The sequence below is a fragment of the Lates calcarifer genome, linkage group LG4, assembly GCF_001640805.2.
Source record: "Lates calcarifer isolate ASB-BC8 linkage group LG4, TLL_Latcal_v3, whole genome shotgun sequence".
NCBI classification, from domain to species: Eukaryota; Metazoa; Chordata; class Actinopteri; family Centropomidae; genus Lates; species Lates calcarifer.
In genome coordinates, this window is record NC_066836.1 from 16,262,362 (window position 1) to 16,286,586 (window position 24,225).

The 24,225-nt window shown below is 41.1% G+C and overlaps 2 protein-coding genes across 4 annotated transcripts in view; both read right to left on the reverse strand.

The window, feature by feature from the left end:
• pik3r2 (phosphoinositide-3-kinase, regulatory subunit 2 (beta)) overlaps positions 1–17,873 on the reverse strand; it is a 33,803-nt gene extending 15,930 nt beyond the window's left edge. The window contains exons 1-2 of one of the 2 annotated variants that reach the window (XM_018677065.2): positions 17,615–17,873; positions 9,555–10,466 (exon numbers count right to left, since the gene is read on the reverse strand). In XM_018677065.2, coding sequence (XP_018532581.1) covers positions 9,555–9,873 — 319 coding nt within the window. In that variant the 5' untranslated portion in view covers positions 9,874–10,466; positions 17,615–17,873. Of the gene's footprint in view, positions 1–9,554; positions 10,467–12,187; positions 12,432–17,614 lie in introns of those variants that run through there. The other variant, XM_018677066.2, reaches the window with a different exon arrangement.
• Positions 17,874–18,507: 634 nt separating this feature from the next.
• Positions 18,508–24,225, reverse strand: part of mast3a (microtubule associated serine/threonine kinase 3a) — a 29,861-nt gene continuing 24,143 nt past the window's right edge. For both annotated transcript variants that reach the window (XM_018677064.2, XM_018677063.2), the window contains 6 exons: positions 24,015–24,203; positions 23,364–23,587; positions 22,872–22,994; positions 22,524–22,660; positions 22,021–22,205; positions 18,508–21,906 (listed from right to left, as the gene is read on the reverse strand). In XM_018677064.2, the coding sequence (XP_018532580.1) occupies positions 21,038–21,906; positions 22,021–22,205; positions 22,524–22,660; positions 22,872–22,994; positions 23,364–23,587; positions 24,015–24,203 (1,727 nt within the window). In that variant the 3' untranslated portion in view covers positions 18,508–21,037. The remainder of the gene's footprint in view (positions 21,907–22,020; positions 22,206–22,523; positions 22,661–22,871; positions 22,995–23,363; positions 23,588–24,014; positions 24,204–24,225) is intronic.

Here is a 24,225-nt window from a genome sequence, read left to right on the forward strand (position 1 = left end):
TTTGGGGAGTTCAAACAAGAAACGCCGCGTCAGCACATTCCGTTCCCCTCTCTCTCTCTCTCTCTCTCTCTCCAGTTCTTGTTCTTAGTCTCTCCTGATGTCTCTAGCCCTCGCTCCCTCGCTCTCTCTGTCTTTTGCTCTTGCATTCTTGCTCTTGCTGGACTTTCTCTCTTACTCCTTCTTTCTTTCTTTTTCTCCCTTTTGGCCTCTTTTATTCAACTTTTTATGAGATCTCTCTCTCTCTTTCTGCTTTTCCTCTTTTTTTCTGTCTGTCTCTCTCTCTTTCTGTCCGTCTCTATGCTTGCCAGTTAAACATGGAAACTTTGCCTGGTAGCGTCTCCAGCTCCAGCACACAGACCTCTGCCTCTTCTTTATCCTGTTGGCCATTTTGGCTGGCAGACCCCTCCCCCCTCCTTTCTCATCACACTCTCTCTCTCTCTTCAATGCACGGTACAGTTTTTACATACATGTTAATTACGAACACAAACTACACATCAAAATACATCATTTGTTACTGCTCTCCAAAACAACTCATATGAGCATTTTCTGATCTGGCTTCCTGCCAGCAGAACAACATAATTTATTAGTGTAAAAGAAAACTATTATATGATCGTTTATAAAAAAGATTTCTATGCCCGTCTTCCAATCTGCCACTGCAGATGGTTATGGTTTGCTTTAGTTTAAGCACAAAAACTTCTTGAAACAAACCAATATTGACTGATGACAGTCTCGTGTGCTAAAACAACGCAAGGGGGTGAGTTGATGAGCAGATTAAATACAATCCAGAAAGTCAAATTTGAGTAATGGATCTATGGGTTTTACAGCTTCTCAGACACCAACACGGTGTAAAGTGATTTGTAATACAATGAGACAGAAGTTCATTAGCGTTGAACCAGATTAACCTAGAACCAGATTCTAAACAGAATTGACTATCAAAACCCAGCCCTACTCCCTGTGCCAAAGTCACAAGCTTTGCTGAACCTACCAAACAACCCAGTTTCTATAACAACGTCACACTATTTCCACCTTTGCCTCTGACAGACAAGAGGCAGACGATCGATGCTGGCTCTTTACTTATGAGGCTAACTGTTTCATGTATCATAAAATGCTGTACAACTGTGAAAAATTACGAACACGGTGGACCAGTTCAGTTTTTATACTACTAATCCTGAGCCTGTGTTTAATTAAAGAATTGCTGTCAGAAAAAATAAACACTGTCTAAGTAAGACTGGATTGTAATAAATACAGATGCAGCAAAATGCAAATGCTACTGCTTTAGAAAGCAGAATGTATTAATTATTCAGTACAAGAGAGCAAAAACCAATCCTCATGGACTCATACTGATGTGTTTGGGCAGGATACAGGCAATAAAACAGGGAAATAAGTCCATACAAAGGCTATAAAACTACAAGAATGAACGCATTCCACAGATTGGAAGTGGAGCGGGGAGAAAAAAAAATTAATTGCCATATTTTTTATTACATCCAAACAAACATAAACACTTTATTTTGCAGTATATTCCATTTCACTCATAAACAAAAGGGGTGCAAACTTTGAGTTTCGTGCAAAGAAGGAGTCTTGTCTTGTCTTTTTCCTGCAAAGGCAGCTGTAGCCCTGGAGCCTTCTCTGGGTTTTTGGAAAGATATGGGAAAAGGGAGAAAGAGAGAGAGAGAGAGAGAGAGAGAGAGAGAGAGATAAAGTAACAGCAACTCGTTAGTCAATTAGAACCACTTCCTTGGCAGACTACAAGCTAAGAGACAGGCATATGACTTGACATGCCCTGAGACATAGCCAATGGGAGAAACAGAAAGAGAGTGAGACAGAAAAAAGCATGATAGTGAGTGTTGTTTTGCACATGCACTTTATCAACTGGGTCCTAGTGTCTAGATAATGCATGCATTCATTGTAAGATATTTTTCACAAACAAGATCTCAACCATATTTTCAGATTCCTTCAGAGAAGCTAGGATAAAGTAATTCGACAACATGTATGTGAGTGAGAAAACCTACAAAGTCATGTGTTTTGTGTGCTGTCTGCACATGAGGGTGAAAGAATGAAGGTTGGATAAATGTTGCAGATCCTGTCTTTATGTGTTTACACTGACTCGCTCGCTCAGTCCAAGGCAAGCAGACAGACAGGCAAAAGTAGACGGGATGAAGGAGAGCTATGCAAAGCAAAATATTTGCTCTGTATCTTCTGCATCAGTATGCTTATGTAATATGTAGCTGGCTCTGCTGCATTCTCCCTCTCAGAGCTGTGTGTCAGAAAATGAAGCTTCTCCAAGTGCAGAGATACAGCACAAATTCATTCACAGGATTTCACTGGTTGAATTTAACCACAGGAATTTCCTCACTTTAACTCACTCATCCAACACCGTGGAGTTGTGCTGATTTTATGTGAATGACTTACTCAACAGTAGTATGGTATGCAGCTCAAGCACCACTACCAGCACAACCAATTATCATGTTATGTGTTATGTGGATTTCACTCTTTTATTTGACAACACTATTACATCTAATTTATATTTTAACTGAGGATTAAAAACATCAAGCCATGACAACCACAGCTTTAAGTTACTGAAAAAATACTATTTTTATTGTACCATAACCAAAATGCTCTTGAGCAAGGATACATCTGAAAAATATAGATGTGAAACATGAATATGTTTAAAGATAAACTGAGATTAAGTTAAATGAACACTGATACCCAACAACTAACAGAATATTTACATTTAACTGGAGATTTTCAAAACTCTTTTACTTCACTGAGTAACTGAGTAACCCACAAAGGATTAAAATTCTAGGTTTTTATTATTAGCTATAGAAGCACAAGCTTTGCCTAGTTCAGTTTACCATGATCAGTGAATGGTAGATCCATGATAAACAACAAAATACTTGCATTATTTCACCACATATAACTCGAGTTCCCAGGGTTTCACTGGCCTCCAAACGCACATAAATATTTGAGGCTACATTTAAGGCAAACACTGTTATCGACAAACAAGGATAAAATTTGCTAAAACATTTCTGAACTATGCTGTTTACTCCAAGCGTGTGTTTCTTGTGTGCAGTGGTGACAAGGCCAGTTGGTGTCTGGCTCAGGCATGGTGTGTAACGGTGTGTATGTTGCTGGTCAGGTTTCACTGCTACATGTCTTCACTGCATCCCAACTATGCAGACAGGCAATGCATCATGGCTGGGCACACCATCCACTCCTCTGTCACAACATGCTTCAAAGCTACACATGTATAAGTGAGCCCCTGCAACCATGTCAAACACAGGTGCTCTCCACATAACGCTGGATCTGCTTTTACAGGCCTAAAGGCGCAACTCAGAGGACATATTAATGTAACATGTGGGGTATAAAACATGTAACAGCAGGCTGATTGAGATGTGGTCAATGCAATGTGACCAAAGAATTTTTATATTTATGAACAAATACAGCAAATACAGTGGAAATGTAGTGAGGCACAATTAGAAATGGGACCCTTAAGACAATCTCTGAAACAGGCCCAACCCCCGGCACACTGAGAATAAATTTGTAAATAAATGCAAATATCTTACAAAAAAATAACTTTTTCACTGAGATAATTTGACTTGGTTTATACAAAAATGTGAATCCATTTACCATTTTATACAAAAACGGACAAGGATTGATAATATAGTGAGGCTGTAGATAATTTTTTGTGCTCGATCAGTTTGCTACTAGGTTTTCAAAGTGGATTAATTTATTGTTTCATTGGGCTGTATATTCACACTATGAGTGACAGTGAAGTATTATCATTATCAGTTGCATAGTAACTAACTGTATGTGTACAGTGTGTTTGTTCATGGGTACTGTCATCTCAGCTTGCTCCCCCTTTTGGCCACAAGTAAGCATTTAATCAGTGCAGTTTTATTTATGTAGGGCTGTCTGCTACTACATATTTTGCCATGTATCTGAATGGAAAACGCTTGTGTTGATGTTATGAGGTGAACAAACTGTGCTACATTTGTTGGCATATCTTTGAAGCTCCTGACTGTATAACAGGTGAATTGTAGTGAACATTTATAACTGGTGCATGGCTGCATAGCATTGTGTCCAACTAGACTCAGTGTTGTATGACTCTCCACAGTCTAGAAATGACGGGGTCAGTGTGCTTCAAACAAAGTGCCGGTCATTTGTTGAACGCCGTCTGAAACCCCTTACCCCACACCTTTCCAATGTCGCTGCGGCTGTGACACTCATCTTTCTCCCCTCTCTACAACAGGTGTCTCTCACCACCTACAAGTCCAGCCATTTTAAACAACTATAAACACTTTTGCCTTTGGACATGGTCATCATTATCTTGTACAAACTAGTCTGTGTCAAATGTAGCCCTGGCCTTAAATACATAAATGACCAGTTTTCAAAAAATACTAGAGATTTGACCCTCAGGAAAAGTACAGACCCTGCTTTTGTAGAATAATTCGGTTCATAGCACTGTTATCATAGTCGACTATTAATGCTTTCATGGTGTCATTCTGTGGAAACAATCAGAAACTGTGACTTCATTTCATTCCTGCCTTCAGTAAGCAACTGTACAAAATGTACTTTGCTCTGTTTCTGGTTTGCTAAAGCCATTAATCTTTCAGTAAGACAACTTCACGCCTAAATGAGTTCTCATTTACTGCCTTGGCACTGAAGAAATGCTCCAGAAAATAAAATTTTCGATAACTCTGCAAACTGTAACATGCTAAATTTACTAAACTCCAGGAGAATAATACAACAGTCAGAAGAGAAGCCAAATACAGCTGGTTCCTATATTTGCAGTTGGATAAGGTGGCCTTGGCTTACACTATAGCCCTTGTTTCCCTCCCTCTCCAGCCTCTCCATATCGTTCCCATTCTTTTTCTCTACTTTTTCTGCCCCCCTCCCACCCTCTCTCAGCTCCTCCATGGATTCTTTGAAAGTGTTTTCCTGGTAAGGCACAGGGAGCGGAGAGCAAGTTGAGGCCTCTCCATTCTGAGAACTGGCTCCGCTAACATGGGTTATAGCTGCCCAGAGACAGTATCAGACGTGTATGTGAATCAGGGAGAGAGAGGCTGCAAAATGGGAGGGAGGATGGGAGAGAAGGGGGGAGAGAGGAGGGAGGGAGGGTGAGAGAGAGGGAGTACAAAGGGAGGAGTTTGCAAAAATGCCAAGCCATGGTTCACTTGAGCAGGCAGTTAAAGTGAGGCCAGGGAGAGGAGAGAGCGAAAGGAGGGAAAGTGAAGAGAAAAAAAAACTCTCTCTGGGTTTGTAGAATTATTTCTGCTGCAAGTTGAGAAACGTTTTGCGTTTGTATCTGGGGACAGAAACTGATTTTTTGTCATAATTTGTCTTCTGGTTGTGCTGAAGCAATATGCACAACAATTAGATCATCAGTTTATCAAAATCTACTCTAACAAACTGGTTTACAGCATGGAAACTTGGCAGAAACAAGACCTAAGAAAAACTAAACAAAACATCAGAAAGCAAAAAGGCATAAAATATAACAATGAATTAACTTTGATACAGTGCATCTTTATATATTCCTTTTCTACATGGACAACAATATGATACAAAACACAAAAGCTATTCATAAAATTCAAGTGTAGCTGTAGATGCATGTATCAGTGGAACAGCAGCTGCACTTGTTCTTTATTGGTACAAAATATTCACAGTAAATATGATGTCATCTGTTAATCCAGAATCCTCCTATTACTATGCAACATTAGAAAGGAGAAAGGCTGAGCCATTTGCACCCTTTGGTCAATAAGAAATCTGCATTTTGCATTTCGCTTGCTGGTGTTGAGAAACACTGGTACATCTACACACAATTAAGCTGCCAGGTTGTTGTTGACATACTGCAGTAACCTGATTTCTTAAATGCAAATGAGAAACCTGGTTTCCTCAAACTGGGTATAGGAATTAAGAAAAACTGGTTAAGTTAACATTTCTGCAAAGGAAACCTGATTTTTATTGGAAATGTCTTAACTGGATTTCTAATGAGAGTATTACATGTGTGTTTGCAGGACAAAGATTTCAGACTGAGTATCGCTGTAGCAGCAGAGCAGCAATGAAAGGAAATTAAATTAATTGTAGCTGTAACAAAAACAATTAAATCCAAGTCTGACTAAAACTGAAAATAAATAAATTAGTCTAACTACACAATATATATATATATATTTGCCACAGCAAGGGATAAAACAAACCGTGCTCTGTGACTACAAAACCAGTCCTCGCAGTGTACAGGTTCAATCTGAATGTTCAGAAAAAGCATACATGTCAGTAAACTTCAAATGTTCCAGTCTTGGTTCAAAAGTACAGTTGGGGGCTGGGCAGAAATCTGATAACCAGCCAGCTGCATGTAAACGTGAGTTTTACAGTAACAGGGTTGCTGCATAAAAAAACTGATTTCTTTTTGTGTGTGCAGGTGTTTAAAAGTGCAGCAGCTTACTTATCTCCTTATCCACACTTTTCTTCTGAAGGCAAATAAACTGCTAAGAAAGCGGCGTGTGTTCGACTAATGCAGTTTAGATTAATAAATAAATACTAAATTCCTTGTTGTCTGCCACATTCAGCCATATGTTAAAGGACGGATACTATTATTGAACCTGTAACTTGGTCAACGTTCCTGACCACCAGGCCGTGGTGCTACCCCTCGATGCCAAATGTTACGATCCCTGTGAATAGTAAATGGGCCACACTAACAATAGCTCTATTCACACAATGACCAGGGCCTCTGTTCCTCCAGGGAAATGAAGATCATATTTGTAAAATTTGGGATTTGCCATTTCTAATCTACAATGCACTTTTGGTGCTAAGCCAAGGTTTTTGTCCTTTCAGCCACCCCCACCCAACCCCCCTACCCCTCCCTCCACTCTCTCTCAGGGTTTCACTTGGTTCCTCTGCCCCCGTCTCTCCAAATCACAGACACAAACGCCTGCTGCCCAACTGGTTTGTCTCACTGTCTGTCAAAGCGTGAGGATACTGTTCTCCTCCTGCTCACCTGCCTCTGCTGGAGAAAGTTATGGCCTTTATTTGCTTATACATTCCCTCATTGTCAAGTTTTTATTTTACTGTTGGCGAAGAGAAATCTCATTTGATAAGAATTCTGGATACATTTGTGCTGCAGCTATGACATCCCCTGCTTTTTAGGACTTTTCAGAGAAAAATACTGAGAAATGAATTCCAACTAATGAATTTGAATGAGGCCCAGTGTACTTTGTTGTACACGATGAATAGCCAATTGGCTCAACCAGAGGTAATTCAGAGTTCACAGCCTACGTGCTCAGAGTGGTACTTAGCCCATCTGTCATAAAAAAGCATGGGGGAATTGAAGAGAATACAGCTTTTGACAGAGGAGGAATGTGCGGTTTCATAATGTAGAATGATATTAAAACTTTTATTTATCTATTTTGGCCGTATCCATCTTTTCCTCTGGCATCCCATACAAGGAAGCAATAAATTAACCAACTGAAGCCAAAAGCAAGGGAGTGCAAATGAGGAGAAAATGATGGAAACCTTTGGAGAGTAGAGGAACTTTGGTAAGAAATCAAAGTTTTTACGTGAAGTTGAGCTTGCTAAGTTTGACCAATCCATGCCAAATGTATGTTTGACTTGGACGCTGCTACAGCTGAAAGCAGGCTCTTAGGATTATGAATAAATATCAGACGTGCCTATTTTCCCAAAGTCACGGGAGTGAAGGGAGGTGTGAAAGAACAGAACGCTTATCTCTCAGTGAAAAAATGTGACATTATTTTCCCTGAACTGTTGAATAACTCTAAATTTGCACAAAATACAAACACACCTATCAAAACGTTAGTCTTTCTCAAAATGTCAGTATACAAATTTAATTTTTGAGTGCCAAAAAATGCACCTAATATCTCTATCTTGGTCATAGCACAGTTGAAACAGTCCTTGCAGCCCCTGCTGCCTGTGCAATCCTTTACCCTTAGTTGAGTAGGTGGTCATTAACACGTCACAGTGAAGGAGGGGCAGGCATTTTTGTGCAGATAAGCCCTGATGCAGTTTGGATGCCAAAGACACATGTTAATGTTGAATGTAAAAGAGGCCACACAGACAGAGAGAATCACTGGCAGACCTGTTCAGGAGAGTCCAGTAAGTAGATGGATTAGCCCTTTATTATTCGGCAGAGAGTTAGGATAGCTGTGCTTCCAAAGAGGTAAGGCTTATGACGTGTTTTAAGTATAGATTAAAGGGTCAACTCGAGGTCAATGCCAAATGTGAGAGCTCTATCAAAACTCCCAAGGTGGTTTGATCAGAAACGCACCAACTACACCAACTAACAACCAATGGTCATCGATTAAAGATGCTTAATATCATAGAAAATAAAAGTTGAGCTATGTGTTATGTGTCTGCTGTTTTGTTTTGTTTTTTCACAACAAAGTTTTTAAAAAAATCCAAAATCTCAGAAAATGCAACAATGTACACTGAAGGGTTTAAGTCTCAACAGTTGTGTAAGTTGCACATTGAACCAAGTCTGGCTTCCAAGCTAGTTCTGAAGTCACTAAATCATCTTGTACTTCAATTTAAGATGAGTACAGAGAAACTTTCTCCATTCAGCAGATGAAGGGTGAAAGATGAATGATGCACATACATCATTCTGCACAGCGCAGGTCAATAACTCAGGTGAAGTAACAATAAGCTAGACAAATATTTGAGTAGAGGGGGACTTTAATCTTTAATCTGACCACTTTTTCTGTAGTCAAGAACTATGTGAAGGAAAAATTGCTTTAGTTTGTTTGCAAAAAAGTCTATATAAAAAAAAAGAACACCTCCCCAGAAAGATCCATATTCACAATGATTTAACATAATATGGATTAACATAACTGACTGTTACCTCACTGCTTTATAACTGCATACTTTCTGCATAACTTGAGGCTTCCAAACAAACAAATAAAATTGGATATATATACAACTTGAGCACACCTTGAGTGAAGTGGTCTGATTGGAAGAATGTGAGTAAGACACAGTATGAAAACTATGAAAAATAACAACACAGAAAAAAAAGCAAAGTTAGTTTCTTTGAAAAATGCACAGTAAGAGTTTTGGGTTCAACAACTCATTGTGATGCTGCTTAAAGTAACAACTTTATCATAGAATTCACAGACAACATCACATTGTGCAAACAAAATGCTCTATTTTTCATTTGTAATAATTTTTTATGTCATTTTTGTCTTTATTTGTTGATGGAGAAACGCAGGAGAGGAGGGGAGAGAGTAATGATGACAGGCAGCAGAGGGCCCGGGCCGGATCCAAACCCGGTCCACTGCGGCAAGGACTCAGCCCTGATATATGGTATGCACTTGACCAGGTGAGCTGCCAGAGCGCCCCTCATTTTTCATTTAAATACCAAGAAATCGACTAAATTCTGTGCTGGTTTCTCGTTGACAATATTTTAAGGTCACCTTAAAATTTGCTATGGTATTGTGTTACAAGCGTTTATCTTTAACCTCCACAGTTTGTTATGAAAATGACCAACCTACTGCGCAGCTAGACGTCACAGGAAAAACCATGTGACAGACATTATCTATATGGAAAGTGCTTACCTTGAGACGACTCTGGTCTGGGAGCAGCGGGGAGCGGTCGCTGGGACCTGGGTTGACTTGATGGTAGCGCCATCTTAACGGGGCCCACATACTCGACGTAAGTCCCTGGGAAGTCGCCTCTCTGCTTGGTGCGCTCGTTGTACCCAAGGAGCCAGCCCAGGCACTCAGGCTGCTCCTCGCAGCCCTCCTGGTAGTTCTCCATGGACAGCAGAGAGGCCTTGCTGACTGTCAGGAGGTCTCCAGGCTGCAGATCCAGGTCCTCTTCCTGGTCCTTAGTAAATGTGTAGAGGACGCGGTACTGAAAACCTTCTGCCGCCATTTTGTTAGGGAGACAAAAATCAAAATGGCCACCAAATAGAGGATTAGATAGTGCAGCCCAAGTGCCACTGCAACAACAGGGTTCGGAATTTACAGAAATCCTCCTCAGAAACCAAATAGGTTGTTGAGTCAATGAAGTCTGGTGTTCGATGTTAGTTCGGTGGCTTGGGGGGAGGGGAGGGGTAGGGTCAGGGGGTGAGGGGAGGAGGGGGAGTCACCCGAAGCTTAGGAGCATTTTCAAAAGTCGATAAGGTAGCGTTTAGCTGCTGTTATGTCTGCGGCTGCAGCGGTTTCAGACCTGACCGGTGTTGGTGGACTGGTGCACTTTCCTCAGCTTGATTCCCCGGTTGAGCCAGATGATGGAGCAGAGGGAGAGCGTTGGCAACATGCTCTTTCAAGCAGCGAAAACCTGCTGGCTGGGTGCTATTGGAGCAGCTGGGTAAAAAATTTTGCCAGTCGAGGGCCCTGTGTCGCTGGCTCTCCACGGTCAAATGAAGTGGTCTGATTGGAGGAAGAGTGGCAGAGTGGGATGGTCTTTAATCCTCTTCGGTTCTCTCAGGCTCCCACATGTTCTGGACAGGGATTATGACCGACCTGCACGACATAAAAAACCCAAAAAATTAGAAATGAGGGAAAAAACATTTGAAATTAGTCTGAAAAATAACAGTAAGAAAAACATAAACGGTGAAAAATAAGAATGAATTGTCATTACAGCTCGATTCTATTCGACAAATATTCACAAGTAACGCGGTCCATATCTATGTGAAAGGAGGCTTACAGCGGTGCATGAAAATGGCGAACTGCGGCAGCTCCATGCATTTGTGCAGTCTTTGGTTAGGACACAGAGATCGGATGATGCTGCTGCGTCATAACCAACAGCAGACTGGGTCCCTGGACAGGAGCCTCCATTCCCTCCACTCTATATTCACACACTCAAAGCCTGAACTGACGCATCACAGTTTCCACAGGAACAAGAAGTTTTACTGTGAAAAAAATGTCCCTTCAACTTGCACAACAACATGTACGATTAACAGTGTTCGGAGAAATTCATGCAAAATGGCGAAGAAAAGGTTTTCGCAGAATGAGCATGCAAACTAAGACCTGCACCATGACTGTAGGGCAACCAGAATTTTCTGAAACATGCAGAACCTTTTGCAACAGTTCCCTCTCCGTATAAGAGAAAAAAGGCAGCTCTGTGTTGCCTCAGAAATATTTCTGGCTTCATTCTGTCAAAATAGCTAAATCATACTGTACTGTGTCTGTGTTTTGGATGAGAATACCAAATGGACAGTCAACTGAGCAACTAAAGACTGGCACAATATCATACAACACCTCTTAAAGGCAAATAAAATGATACTCCTTCTAGTCAGTCATACCATAGTATCTATATACAGCAAAAGGTCAATCCATGAACCCGCAACAAATATTATCCGATAGAGATGATTGCAAGGCCCAATAAAATGCCACGCACAAGTGTGCAATTATTACGGTACAACAGCAACATAGCATATTCAAAAGAATGGATTTTATCAGTGTAAAGGGCTCTAGTAAACCGAATTCATCAAATTCATCGGACACTTAATCCGAAAAATCCAAATTTCTGGGGTTGAAAACACTAAATTATAATGTCCACAGTAAAATATGGAAAAATCATTTATCTTGTTTGGGCATCTGAGATTTGAGCAGAGCAAAAAAAAAATGCTGCAAGGGTAAAATTCGAAATGGCAAATATATTGAGAAATGAGACCGGGAGCGAGGAAGAGAGAGATTAGGGTTTCCAGATTAAGAACGACATCTGTGGTCTGTGGACCAACCAAGGACAATGGTCCTGTTAACCTCTCTGGACGGGATGAAAGGGTGTCAGTGAAGAGATGAAGCAGGTAGAGAGGGAGGGTGAAAGCGACAGGAAGGTACATGGAAGTTTGGTCTTCTATGCCGGGTGTAAGAAGCTATTTGGGGCAATTTCCCAAAATGTCCAAATCCACATAACCATAGGCCTGGTTTGCGAGGCCCGATGTTGTGCAATCGTTTCGAAAACGTTCCTGAATGGACAATGTTTTGAGTGATGCATTGCAGACGCTTAAATAAAATTAGGTGAAAGGAAAAAAATAAAACAACCTAAACCTCCGGTTTGCATCTTTGAATGCCAAAGTGCATGCTTTCGAACCTTAGTCTAGATTATCCTCTCTTCCCCCACCACATTCGGAAAGCAAACGTACATTCACTGCAAACCTTTGTGTGTAAGAATATCATCTCTTTAAAATAAGGTTTAAGAGTTATCATGATAACAGGATGCAGCAGAGTGCAACACTCACCCCACTTTTGGTTCAGAGAGAAGCCCGACAGGCTCAGCCAGACTCTCAGTCCAACATCCTTCGAGTCGAGAAGCAAGAGGTGCCAGGCTAGACACGTGGCACTGGCATACCCAACCACAGCCCGCAATCCTCACACCACCATAACCCCCCCCACCCCCCACCCCCAACCCAAAACCCCCCTCCTCTCTCCACCTGCTCTTCACCCCCCCCAACACACAGAGTCCTGCCTCCAACTGACACCCCCCCCCCCCCGGTCCTCAGCCAGCGAAAAAGTCCAGTCGTTTTTCCAGTTGCCATGTTTTATTTGTTTATAGTCAGAGCGCTGCTGCAGAAAAGAAGCAAAAACAAGATGAAGACGGTGAAGAAGAAAAAGCAGTGCGCAGGGGGCGCTCTCATTCAGTAATCCTTTTTTATTATTTAGTTCCAAAGAAGAAAAAGTCGTACGAGGTGAGAGAAGAGTCATCTCTGTAAGAGTCCTGGTCAGACAGTGTTGTTGTAGCTCACAGTTCAAGTCAGCAGCAGCAGCTGGTAAGCTCAGCATCACTGGATCCATCCCTTTTTTAAGATTTTTTACTCAGACAGAGCAGAGAGCGACAGAAAGCAGAGAAAAAAAACACTGAGACTGAGAGACGGAGCACTTTGCTATCAGCAGAGTCCAAACGGCTGAGGGAGACCACAGGAAAATAATTAATGAATAGGCAGCAAGTAACTCACTGTTGCTAGAGAGAGGGAAAGCTAATCCTGCGCTCTGATTGGCTGCTGCTCTGGCCATGTGCTCCCCAGTCACCGGAGAAGCCGGGCAAATCAAGGAAATGTTCTAATATTAGAAAATGTATCTAGGCAGTGATCAAACATCTGACCCAAACAACTCCACCTTTTTCCACACACTTGACTTTTTTCATCTGGGCAACCTTGATGACTGTTCATCGTCTTTGATGAAATGGTGGTTTAAATCAAATGAAACTGCCACAGGATAATGATAAAAAAAAACACAACAAACAACAACAGTGTGACTGGACAGAATTCCATGAGTCATGCTGAAGTCGGGAAGATGGGATGAAAGGAGATTTTTTCCAAGTTAACAGGGTGGTAAATGTGGTGATTATTAGAACAAAAAGAAAACAATTGCAGCTTTGATAAATACAGGGACATTGTGACAGACTATGACAGACAAAAGTGCTGGAATTCAATTAAAGTAAGACAATATCTGGTGAATAAATAACAGCTATTCATTATACATACATTCATTTAAAAATTAAGCTGGGGCAATAATTCCATAGTCACTACTCATTATTCCTCTGATTTCATATTTGTGATTTCACAGACATCTTACTGAACTGTGGGGAAAGTGAGACCTAGAATGAACTTAAAATGGCATCTAGATTTTACTCTGCAGTCTGCAGACATCAAATGACTCTTGATGTGTTTAGTCAGCCAGCGTAGCTCTGACCTGTTCATTACACACCAGTATGCATAATGTAAAATGGCAAATAAGCTATTCAGAGCATCACTAATGCAGTCAAGTGATAACAAGCTACTGATATTGTTTGAAGACCAATAAATGTCATACAGCTTCATATTCCTATGAATTTGTTATTTTGATGTTACTGCACTCACTGTATTTAAATAGTAATTGAACAAATATTTTTTCACTGTAGGTCTTTGAATGTTCATTCGCTGATTAACTGATTTGTCAGTTAGCAGAAAATTAATTGGCAACTATTTTGATAATCAGTACTTTTTTAAAAATGCTTTTCGCACAATAATGTCAAACATTTGATGGTTCCAGCTCCTCAAATGTCTGATTGTTAGGTAACAGCAAAATAAATATCTCTGAGTTTTGGACAGCTGATCCAACAAAACTAAAAAGTCTATAACATTATATGTAGATTTATTTGGTGATATTTATTTGTTAGTATGTCTTCATAAAATTTTCTGGAAAATCAATGGAAAAATTGTTGGATTAAAAAAAAACCAGACACTGTCTATTTTTGGCTGACCCAGCACATTAAATACTGAACCAGAACCAGAGAGAGTTAAGTGACACCTACCACAGTTTTAATAGTATGGGGGTATCTCTCATAGCACATTTATGTATATATTATCCTAGTGACCATCCATACTAAACATTATCATATATTAGTACCGACTATCCAATTATGGATTTTTGAGGTCAATATTGATAACGACATTTGGTGATAAGTTAAAAAAACAAAACAAACAAAAAAAAAACATTTGATGGCAAAATTGGTGATGATGATTGGTCAAAATATCTTTTTTTTAAACATAAACTCACAACATAAGCCAGCATCTCCGATAAATAAGATCCACTTTTTCTACCGCCAAGGTAGAAAAAAAAAATCACTCAGCTTCAGTGTTGGTAAATCTTATGTTAGAGCACCTTAGTTCACTCTTTTTAAACTAATTAATTTTTGGTCTCACACCTGTCTGACTTGCATGTGCTGCAGTAACTCAGTGGGGACTAGAGGCTCTACTGTGCACAGCATCTACTGATAGCCTGCATGTGAGGCAATTTGGGAACGTCAGTGAATTGCAGTTTGGCATTTCTGTACAGCAAATTTCTTTTTAGTTATTGGCCAACATGTGCACTAGCATAGACTGATATATCTGCAGTAAACTGATATCAGCCAGTGCACTGGCCGAGCAAGTCTTGCTTTATATGTTATATATCAAATTACCTACATAAATCATACCTGAATATATGTGTGTGATTTATTTCCTCTGTCAGTCTATCACCTAGCCATCAGCTAGCAAAGCAGATGAACAGGTTTCTCTGTGGACCTGAGGGTGTGTTGAACATCTTTTACTTTTCACCCCACCACATCATCAATCAGAACTTTTTTGTGCGTGTTTCATCTCCAGTCACATCTATGTGGGTCAGTGTAAAGTTCTGTGAAGCCATAATTTCTACCAAATCTCTGAGAGTTTGAAGGGAAACATGTCTTGGCAAATCCAATCCAAACATCAGCAGCAGTTGTATGTGATGATTTTTCATACAGAGCTGAAGGATTGATGAGTTTAAGAAAGTTGTCTCAGCTTGTACACTTTTAAGAAAGGGTTGAAAATAATAAACTGCTGGGCTATACGTTGCCATATGTCTCGGAGACACAGTTTATGGAGTTCACATAGACCAGTTTTCTGTTGTCCTTAAAAGACTTTCACAGAGATAAATAAACACACTGCACAAAAGACATTTACATGGATGGACTTTTTTTTTTTTTTTTTAAGTATGTGTATGTGTCGGCTGTTTACAGCCCTGCTGGTGAGGAGCTGACTACAGAGCCACCACGCATGCAGCCTGGCCTCGGGCCATCTGTCCACATGGAACTGAAAAATCTACTGCACCACAGGCAGGGAGGACAGGCCAACAACACAGGAGCTCATGAGGACTTATGTCTCAGCCTAAAATGGGAGTTCAGGCATTTCATAATTTACGTTCACCTGAATTCTCTCAGTCCTTAATGAAGCTGAAAAGCTCACTTTGCTAAATAGAAACATCTGCTACAAAGATTACGCAGCACTGAGACCACACTGTTCTGAAAAGTCAACTGTGCCATAAGGCTCCGCAGTTAAAGGCGACGCACTGTATTTACCAGAGGAGATGACATGCAGGCAATTCAACACCTCAGATAAGTTAAAATGCAAATTTAAGTCCAGGCAACCACGCTGTTGAACATTTTGAATTTAACAAAGAAAAATAAATAAATCTCCAAATCTGCTCAGTTGAGGATACAAGTCTTTTTGTCTAGTAGTTAGCCTGTTGTTGGTGGTTAGTGAGCCACACACTTATTTCTTTCAATCACATTATTCCCCACCAATCCCACATAGCTCACATTAAACATGAAAATATGCAGCTAACATAGAGTGGTGTCTATTACAACACACAGCAATGACAACACCAATCAAATACTAACCCCACTGTGACACAGAAAGAATAAGGAACCAGTTTTACTTGGTTGAGAATGCAATAATTCAGATTAAGTAGCACCTACAGCAACTTACTTCTCAGTTAACGGGAGCATTTGTCAGGCTTGCAGTCTATCACTTTACATTTTGATACTATAAAAATGGTTTATGATCTGAACATTATTCTTGGATCATAAGCAGAGGAAAGACTGTTCCCAACAGCCATGGAGCAGGCAGGTTCATAATCCAGATAGGCTCATTTTATCTCCCTGGATAGTAATGAAAATTGTTCTCTGGTAAACTATCAGATGCTTGGTTTTCCTTGGGTGCAAATCCCAGAGTCTTCAGCATTTCCAATGCAGTCATGCCTAAACTGGCCTTAAAGCCATACTCTGTTGCTATTTTGATGAAATAACACCATTTCAGTTTAACTGGGTCCCCAAGCTGAAGGACACATAACAAAAATAACCACAGCTGTACTGTGTCTAGTGGAACTTGAGGCTAGCTTACGCTTTATTCATCCCCTCTGAGGAGTTTGCGAGGCTCCACTTCTTTTGGAAGTTTTAATGCAACGAGCCCTGTAAGTCATTCAGAGCACTTTAAGACATTTAGGAGAAGAATGACGGCTTTGCTACAAGTCATGCTTCACACTGATAAAGCGGCATAATGGAGGATTGACATTTGGTTGCATAATGCTGGATTCAATAATTACAAGAGATGGAGGGGGGGGGGGGTGTCCACACAGTTTAGTGGCTTGTCTTATTATGCAAGTGGCACAATTTCCATTAACTCCTTGATGCATGCCATATTCTCAATCCAGGGACATTACACACACATGTCAGGCCTTCAGCTGTATGTTAGGCCTCCATGGCCGCCTATAGCCTGCAGTCAATGTAAAGGCGCTGTTATACTGTAACACATACTAACAGTGTTGTACACGGGGACGCGGTAAAGTCGGGCTTCTAGCTCTTGCAGTAAAACTTTTTCCAATCATAGCTACAGCTAAAACATTTAAATTTTAGCACTAAGCTAAAAACAAAAACTCGGAGGTTTAAATTCAGCATTAACTGACAACTTTCGGAGCTGCTAGCTTGTTTAAAACTCCTCTTTATCATATTCTCGGGGCATATCAAAGAAGAAACAACAAACTCAACAAACTAGTCTGAAATAAGTCTGAAATAACTTAAAGTCTGAAATAACTTAAAAAATATATTTTTACGGTAACATAACGGGGTCAACATGATACAGGTCAACTGTCGACAAGCACCGAGCAACGTAATGCAAGAATAAAACTTATATTTTAGCGCAATGTGTTCAAGGGAAAAAAAATACATAAAATAATCGGGCAAAAATTTTTGTGTCTAAAGTTTAAAAGTAAGGCACAAGTCATCAGCGTGGAGCTGCGTGTGTAGAGCACACTTGCAGCGCTTCCACCATTTTCCTGTACAGTGGTTGCTGCCTTGCTGCACTGGAAATGTGCAATAACTTGGAAAAACTCACCCGCGGATATTTCTTGACTCTTCTCACTTTGGGCTGCGGCGCTTTAACACTTCAAAGTAGCTAACAAAGAGTCCGTGCGGTGAACTTATCTGCGGACGAAAGCCTCTCGGTGTGCACTGAACTTCTGGCAAAACCCTCTGTCCTCTTCTTACTTCGCCTTCTCGCTGTCGCTCTTTCTTTCTTTTCCCGTTCTTAACTCCCTGCTCCCCTACACAGCCATTTTCCAGCTCAGCACGGCTCAGGGAAGGAGAGTGCGTGGGAACTAATATGAAGAGGGCGGAAAGTGACGAAGCCGAGCGGAAAAGGCCGAACGATTAGTGAGGGGTCATCGAATGGCCTCGGCCCATGATGGAAATTTGAACCTAAGGCTGCTTTTTTATCCAAACCGTGTACTCTAAGCTCTCTTTTACCGCGAAGAGTCTTGTTCTTTTGAAAAGGGAAGAGTGTTCAACCACGTGCTAAATCCGTGTATAATCCCATGCTAGGTTAAACAGGGACATCTTATTCTCACGTTGAGTAACAATCCCCTTTTCTTTATACAATCCACTTCTCTCTTCTCTCAGAGCGTAAATTCCCTCACCATCATTTTAACTACTCATTTATATCTTTCTTTATATTTTGATTTGATATATTTTAACAGGTGGAAACAGTAAAAAAAAAAATATATATATATATAGATTTTATCTGTGTATTTTGTCAGAATGAGTTTAATACTGAACTTTTCCAGTGTTACTGTAGAGAATAATTAGTATTGCATAATTGACGTGTAGATCAGTGTAGAAACTCAACCAAACTTGATCAAATAATCCATTAAAGAGAGATTGTGAGTGAATTTATGGTGCCACAAACGTACAAATATTGTTGTATGAGTTACAGATGACAGATACAAACACTTTGTAGTCCTGGACTTTCCAGTCCTCTGCAATTCATTTATTTCAAGCACTGTTAAGACAATAGAAAAACAGACAATGTCACACCAGTCTGCACCAGATACCCACATGGTAAGAGTTTCACAAAGGCCAGTTTGTCATTCAGGGACAAGGAGGTCAAGTAGGGAGCATCAACTTTAACACACAATCACGCTAGAACAAGTGTGACAAATATGAAGAATGATAATTAAGCACCCGAGTGAAAACATGGAGTTAAAAAAAAGGGGGATAGATGAGGAGTTTCTTGTGATGCTTCTTCATTTTGGTGTGTGATAAACTCCTGGTATGGACTACTGCTGAGATCTATGCAAAATGAACTCTTGATTTAAGAGTAGAACATGATACAACTTAAGGTTAAGAGACACTGTGACAGTTTGGTGTTGATGCAAAATAACAACAAAGAACATACCAAGATGTATATTGCATCAGAAATTCAGTGATAAATTTCACACAGACATTTTTTTTAACCCACAGTACAATGAACAAATGTCTAACTTCTAGTCTGAATCCTCACAATCTATAACCAATATTCAAGCTTTATAAACTCCCATTTAAAGTTCCCAGTCTTCTGCAAAACACAAACATGTGTGCCTTCATTAAACGAAGAACACAAGACACACCTTTGTTCTGCGTAACAAATGAATCTGAAGTAAGACTGGAAGCATTTTTGGTTGCTGATCCAAGCAGTTCCTCAATGAAAACAATAAAATAACAGTGTCAAAATGGGAACATAAATACAACCAAATCCCAGATGTTCACATCTCCTCCTTAAAGCTCAAATCAGTGACTCTAACTCATGAATTCAAGGCTTATCTGATGAGATTAATAACTTCAATCTTTAAAAAAAGAATTCCAAATGTGTTATAAAATTGTGAGAAAATTGTACTGGGATGTGCTCAATCATTTGAGGTTGATCATAACAGGGGGTTAAGACAATGCCACTTAGGTGGCGTTACGCATTATTTCTGAGTCCATCTACCCTTACAAGGTCACTTTCAAAAAAACACACCTACAGCTGCTATAAGGTCCACCATTGTTAATACAATATACATCAACAGCATAGGTTATTAGTACTGCAACAAGACTGTGTCCATATCAAAATATACAAAAGGAGATCACCTCAGTTCATTCCTTCATCCATTCAGGGCTTCTGGTTGAATTCTTCCATTCCCTGTCATTCTTTTTTTTTTTTCTCATAATAATTTAACAAAAACCATGAAAAGTCCACATACATTTGCACTAAAATGTAAACATTCATTCATAATACACATTAAAAAAACAGCCAAGGGAGCCAGTTTTGTTTGTTGCATCCACTGTACAATATTTGAATCCCACAGAAAGAGAGATCGTCCTGAAATATAACTGTGCTCTAAACTGTTCTACGGCTACTACGACTTGTGCAAACACTTCAAATAGACTAGGTTTGTAAGGAGCTGGATGGAGGCTTGATTCAACAAGGTATTAGGAGACAGAGATGAAAGCCTGGTTTCCAAAGGTAGCCGCAAAGTTTTATCTACACACCTGTATGTCAATCAGGTCATGGTTTAAACCACCACTAGAAGAGTGCCAGCACTGACACACTTTTTTTCTTTTTTTTTTTTAACAGGACAGACAGAGCAAGTGGCGGTAAAGCCCATGCATGCATGAAGCTTCTTATGTACAACTACAGTACCGCTTTTTAAATGGTTCCTATGGCTAGACCATGCTTTGGCACCAGTGCTAGACTTCCAAGTATTATGATGTTGATATTTTGTCCTTTATAATATTCATAGAGTCTGAGTTCAGGATCAATGAGTCTAAATATTCACCACCACAAAGTATATGTTAGATTTCCTCTGAGGCACAGCACAGAATATCTTTTCAAATTCTACAATAAGTATTATGTTTCAAGACAAAACACTGTAGGTTTCTTTCAACGACTCAATCTGAACACAAAACAACACCCAGTTCTAGACAGGCATTGCGGTATAGAAAAATGAAATATGGTTCGATATTGACCGACGTTACCTCCCCTTTTCTGCACCTACTGTAGAAACCACTCCAAGAAGTTTTTGCATGTCTTTTTCTTTTGTGCAATTCCTGAAATAAAAACAGCTGAAGCATCCAAAGGCATTTTCAAAAACCAAAAAAAAACAAAAAAAAAAACAAGATGAGCGTAAAAAGTCATAAATAAGTTTCTTCATTTAAAACAAAAATATTTACAAAATACATCAGTTACTGGTGCCACAGTGATTTGAGAACCAAGAGAGAAAAGAAGCAACTAGGAAGTAAACACAGTTTGGCAGTCATTATTGTGTTAACAGTGTCGCAGGATGCATATATTACTGAGAAACATTGATTTGAATTTGTTCTTCCATCTTCGAGCAGTTGCTTATGATGATTTTGGGACTTGGTCACAGTTTTCTGGACATGCATGCAAGGCCTTCAAATGTAAGTACAGTAGCAGGTTAAAGACTTCACTTTGTTGATCTATTCTCCCTGGCAAAGTGAAAAGCTAAAACCCTTGTTTGTCTTTTGACTTGGCTCTCTGCTGTGTTATTGTACCCTGTGATCCTCTTCCTTCCAGCTTCACGCTGGATTCCACCTGGGCTGAGTTGATCCAGGACGCCTTGAATGCCTTCGGCTGCGTGACGGGAAGCGGGGGGCTCGGTGCCGCCTCTCTCTCCTCCAAGTCGTCGAAACTCACTTCCTGCACGGCCTCCTGTTTCTTGAAGGAGTCCCTGCGCTCCGACAGAGCCAGCTTCCTCATCACCACCACCTCTTTGGAGTGGTGGTTGCCGCCGCGGTGTTGTGGCGAGGCACTGGAGCGATGATGGTCACTGCCTCCGCTGGCTGCGTCCTGGTGGCCTTTCTGCCCTCCGATGTACAGCCCCTGACGGCCGTGCTCGCCGACGCAAACGAACCCGGTGGCAGTGTCCCCCTCCGTGTCCTCCAGCCCCTCCCCCTCAGACAGAGGCACCTCCATGGTGTGGCGGCGGGTGCTGTAGGCCTTCCTTTCTCCGTGGTAACCCCCTGTCGTCTTGTCTCCTGTCAGCTTCTCTGCTGACTGGACCCTCTTAAGGAGCGGCGAGCGTGGTGGTTCTGCACTGCGGGGGCGCACAGAATGGCGGGCGATAGTGGGAGGGGACAGTGTTTTGCCATGGAAGCCCTGCAGGGACTTGGGGTGACTGGGGAGGCACGATGGAGAGCACTGGGGAGAGAGTGGCTGAGGAGGTGGGATGCAGGCCAGCGGTGAGGGAGGGATACTGCTGGTGGACTTGCAGCGGCCAGCTTTGGTGTAGCGACCCAGTACGTGTAGGGAACTGGGGCGGGCCTGTGGTACAGGTGAGTTAGGGGAGCTGGAGCAAGGAGAGGAACTTGAATCTGATACAAGGACAGAGAGATAAAATAGTGGTTTTCCTTTAGAAAAGAACCAGCAACAAAACACACACACAGGTCGACCACACTCTACAACTGATAAAAGGCATCCTCACTCACCTCCAGAGTGGTCAGGAGCAGGGGAGCGGCAAGGTGTGGAAGGCCCAGGAGAGAGACTCTGTGTGGGGGAACCAGAGAGGCTGTCACTGGACGACTGGTGGAACCCTGAAGAGAAGCTGCGACTGCTCTGCATGGGTGGAGGAGGCGTATGCTTAGACAGCTTCTTCAAGATGCTACGTCGTCTGCTGCAAAAGAAGAAAATGGGTGTCAGATCTGTGTTTAGTTTAAAGTATCGTATAGTGAGACATAGCCCAGAGGAAAAAGAGGCAACTCCCACAAACTAAGATCCATTCGAGTATATTTCATATTCCTGGAAAGCTTCGTTAGAGTATGCATCTTGTACCATGAATGACCCATTCAAGTCTCATAGACATAAACCAGACTTAAAATGTGAAGTCAATGGAAAGTGAAGTTGATCAGAAATCTAATAATAAGCTTCAGACAGGAGCTCCAAATGTCAAACAGTAATGCTGCAGGTATGACTTCATTCCCCCATCATGTACCTGTCCTGTCCATCCTTCCTCTTGCTCTTCTTGCTGCGCCGGGCCATCTTGGCCTTGTAGCTCGACTTTCTGGCAGGGCCCACCTTGATGGAAGTGTTCTCCAGTGCAGTCGTCTGCAAAGTCACCCTGTTGCCACTCTGTTTAAAATACATTGTTAAAATAAACATCTATCTAGGAGCCACAAAATGACATGTCGTCACTGACAGAAAGTATGTTTGTTTAAGAAAAAGTACGTACATTTAGATTTTTACAAACTACAAAGATATTGTGGATATTACCTGCACAGGAACTTAGCAATATACAGTTTGTGAACAGAGAAATGATATTAAATTCAAGCTATCCTCTGACCTTGAGTAGGAGCTCCACCACCTCAGTATGGACCAGTCCCTGGACCGACTCCCCGTTGACATGAGTGATGAGGTCACCAGCCCTCAATCCTGCCTCATGTGCTGGACTGCCCTCCTCAACACACTGATGACACAAACACACACAACCTCAGGTCAAAATTACTGGTCAAGCAACCATCTAATCACAGACAATGTTTCACCTAATTATAATCATTATCAATGTTTTTGACTTACTCAGTGAAAAAAGGACAAATACAAATTCTAACACACATATGAACAGGATTAGGAAAGTCAACATGCATACATAAAAACTGTAAAATCATGACAACTGTACATAGTGTTTTGTACCTTAATACCGACTTTTAATCCAATCTACAAGAACATCTAAAGACCTTGAAAGTTGTTTGACTGTAATTTTTAGTATCAATAGTGTTTCATAATAGCACTCTAAATGATTAACAGCACCAGCTACACCCAAGATGCAGACACATACCCAGACCATGTGGTGGACGGTGTAGACATCACTGTCTCCCATGTAGACCCTGATAGCTCGCAGAGCAAAGCCAAACCTCTTCCCAGAGCTGTGGATGACCACAGGAGGCCTGAGGCAGCTGATGCTGACACACAGGTCCCTGCTGGGAGACGAGTCTCTGGACGAGGGGTTGGACGACAGGGACAAGGAAGATTTGGGGCTCGTAGGAGGACCAGCTGAGTCGTCTGGATCATGAAAGGAATAGGATTAAAGAAGTCATCAGTTTGGTGTTAGTATGCACCGCTGATATATATATTTGACTGAACTACTTCAACCAAACTATCCTAATAATACTCCTAAAAACTGAGGTTATTTTACTATGTATGATTCTTAGTTTGAGAATTTTCTTGGGCACATTATTAATATTTATTTGTGTGACTTGTGTAAATTACGCAGGATCTGGCTGTAGAGGGCACTGTAAACACATGAATAGTCATAACAAATATAATCAGATTACAGTAGTGCCACTGAAACACTTGATTAAAAATGACTGTGGCTGAAATTTGAGCAAACAACTGAATCTATACAAGTTTCAATGGGAACTAGAGTAAGGGAAGAACAGTATTATGTTGTTTACATGTCAGATGGATGGATTATTATCATCCTGTCTACCTGGGGTGATGATGAGAGAGAGGCCAGAGACAGAGGCAGACTTGGGGACTTTGCCAGATGGGGATCTGGGTTTCTCTGGGGTCTCCAGCTGGTGGGCAATGCGTCGGGATGCCCCTCTCCTGAACGACGGCCTGGTCCCTGTGCTGTTGCTCCTTAGACGAATACGCCGCAGGTTGGAAACCATACCATCTACAGTCATGCAGCAAAGAGC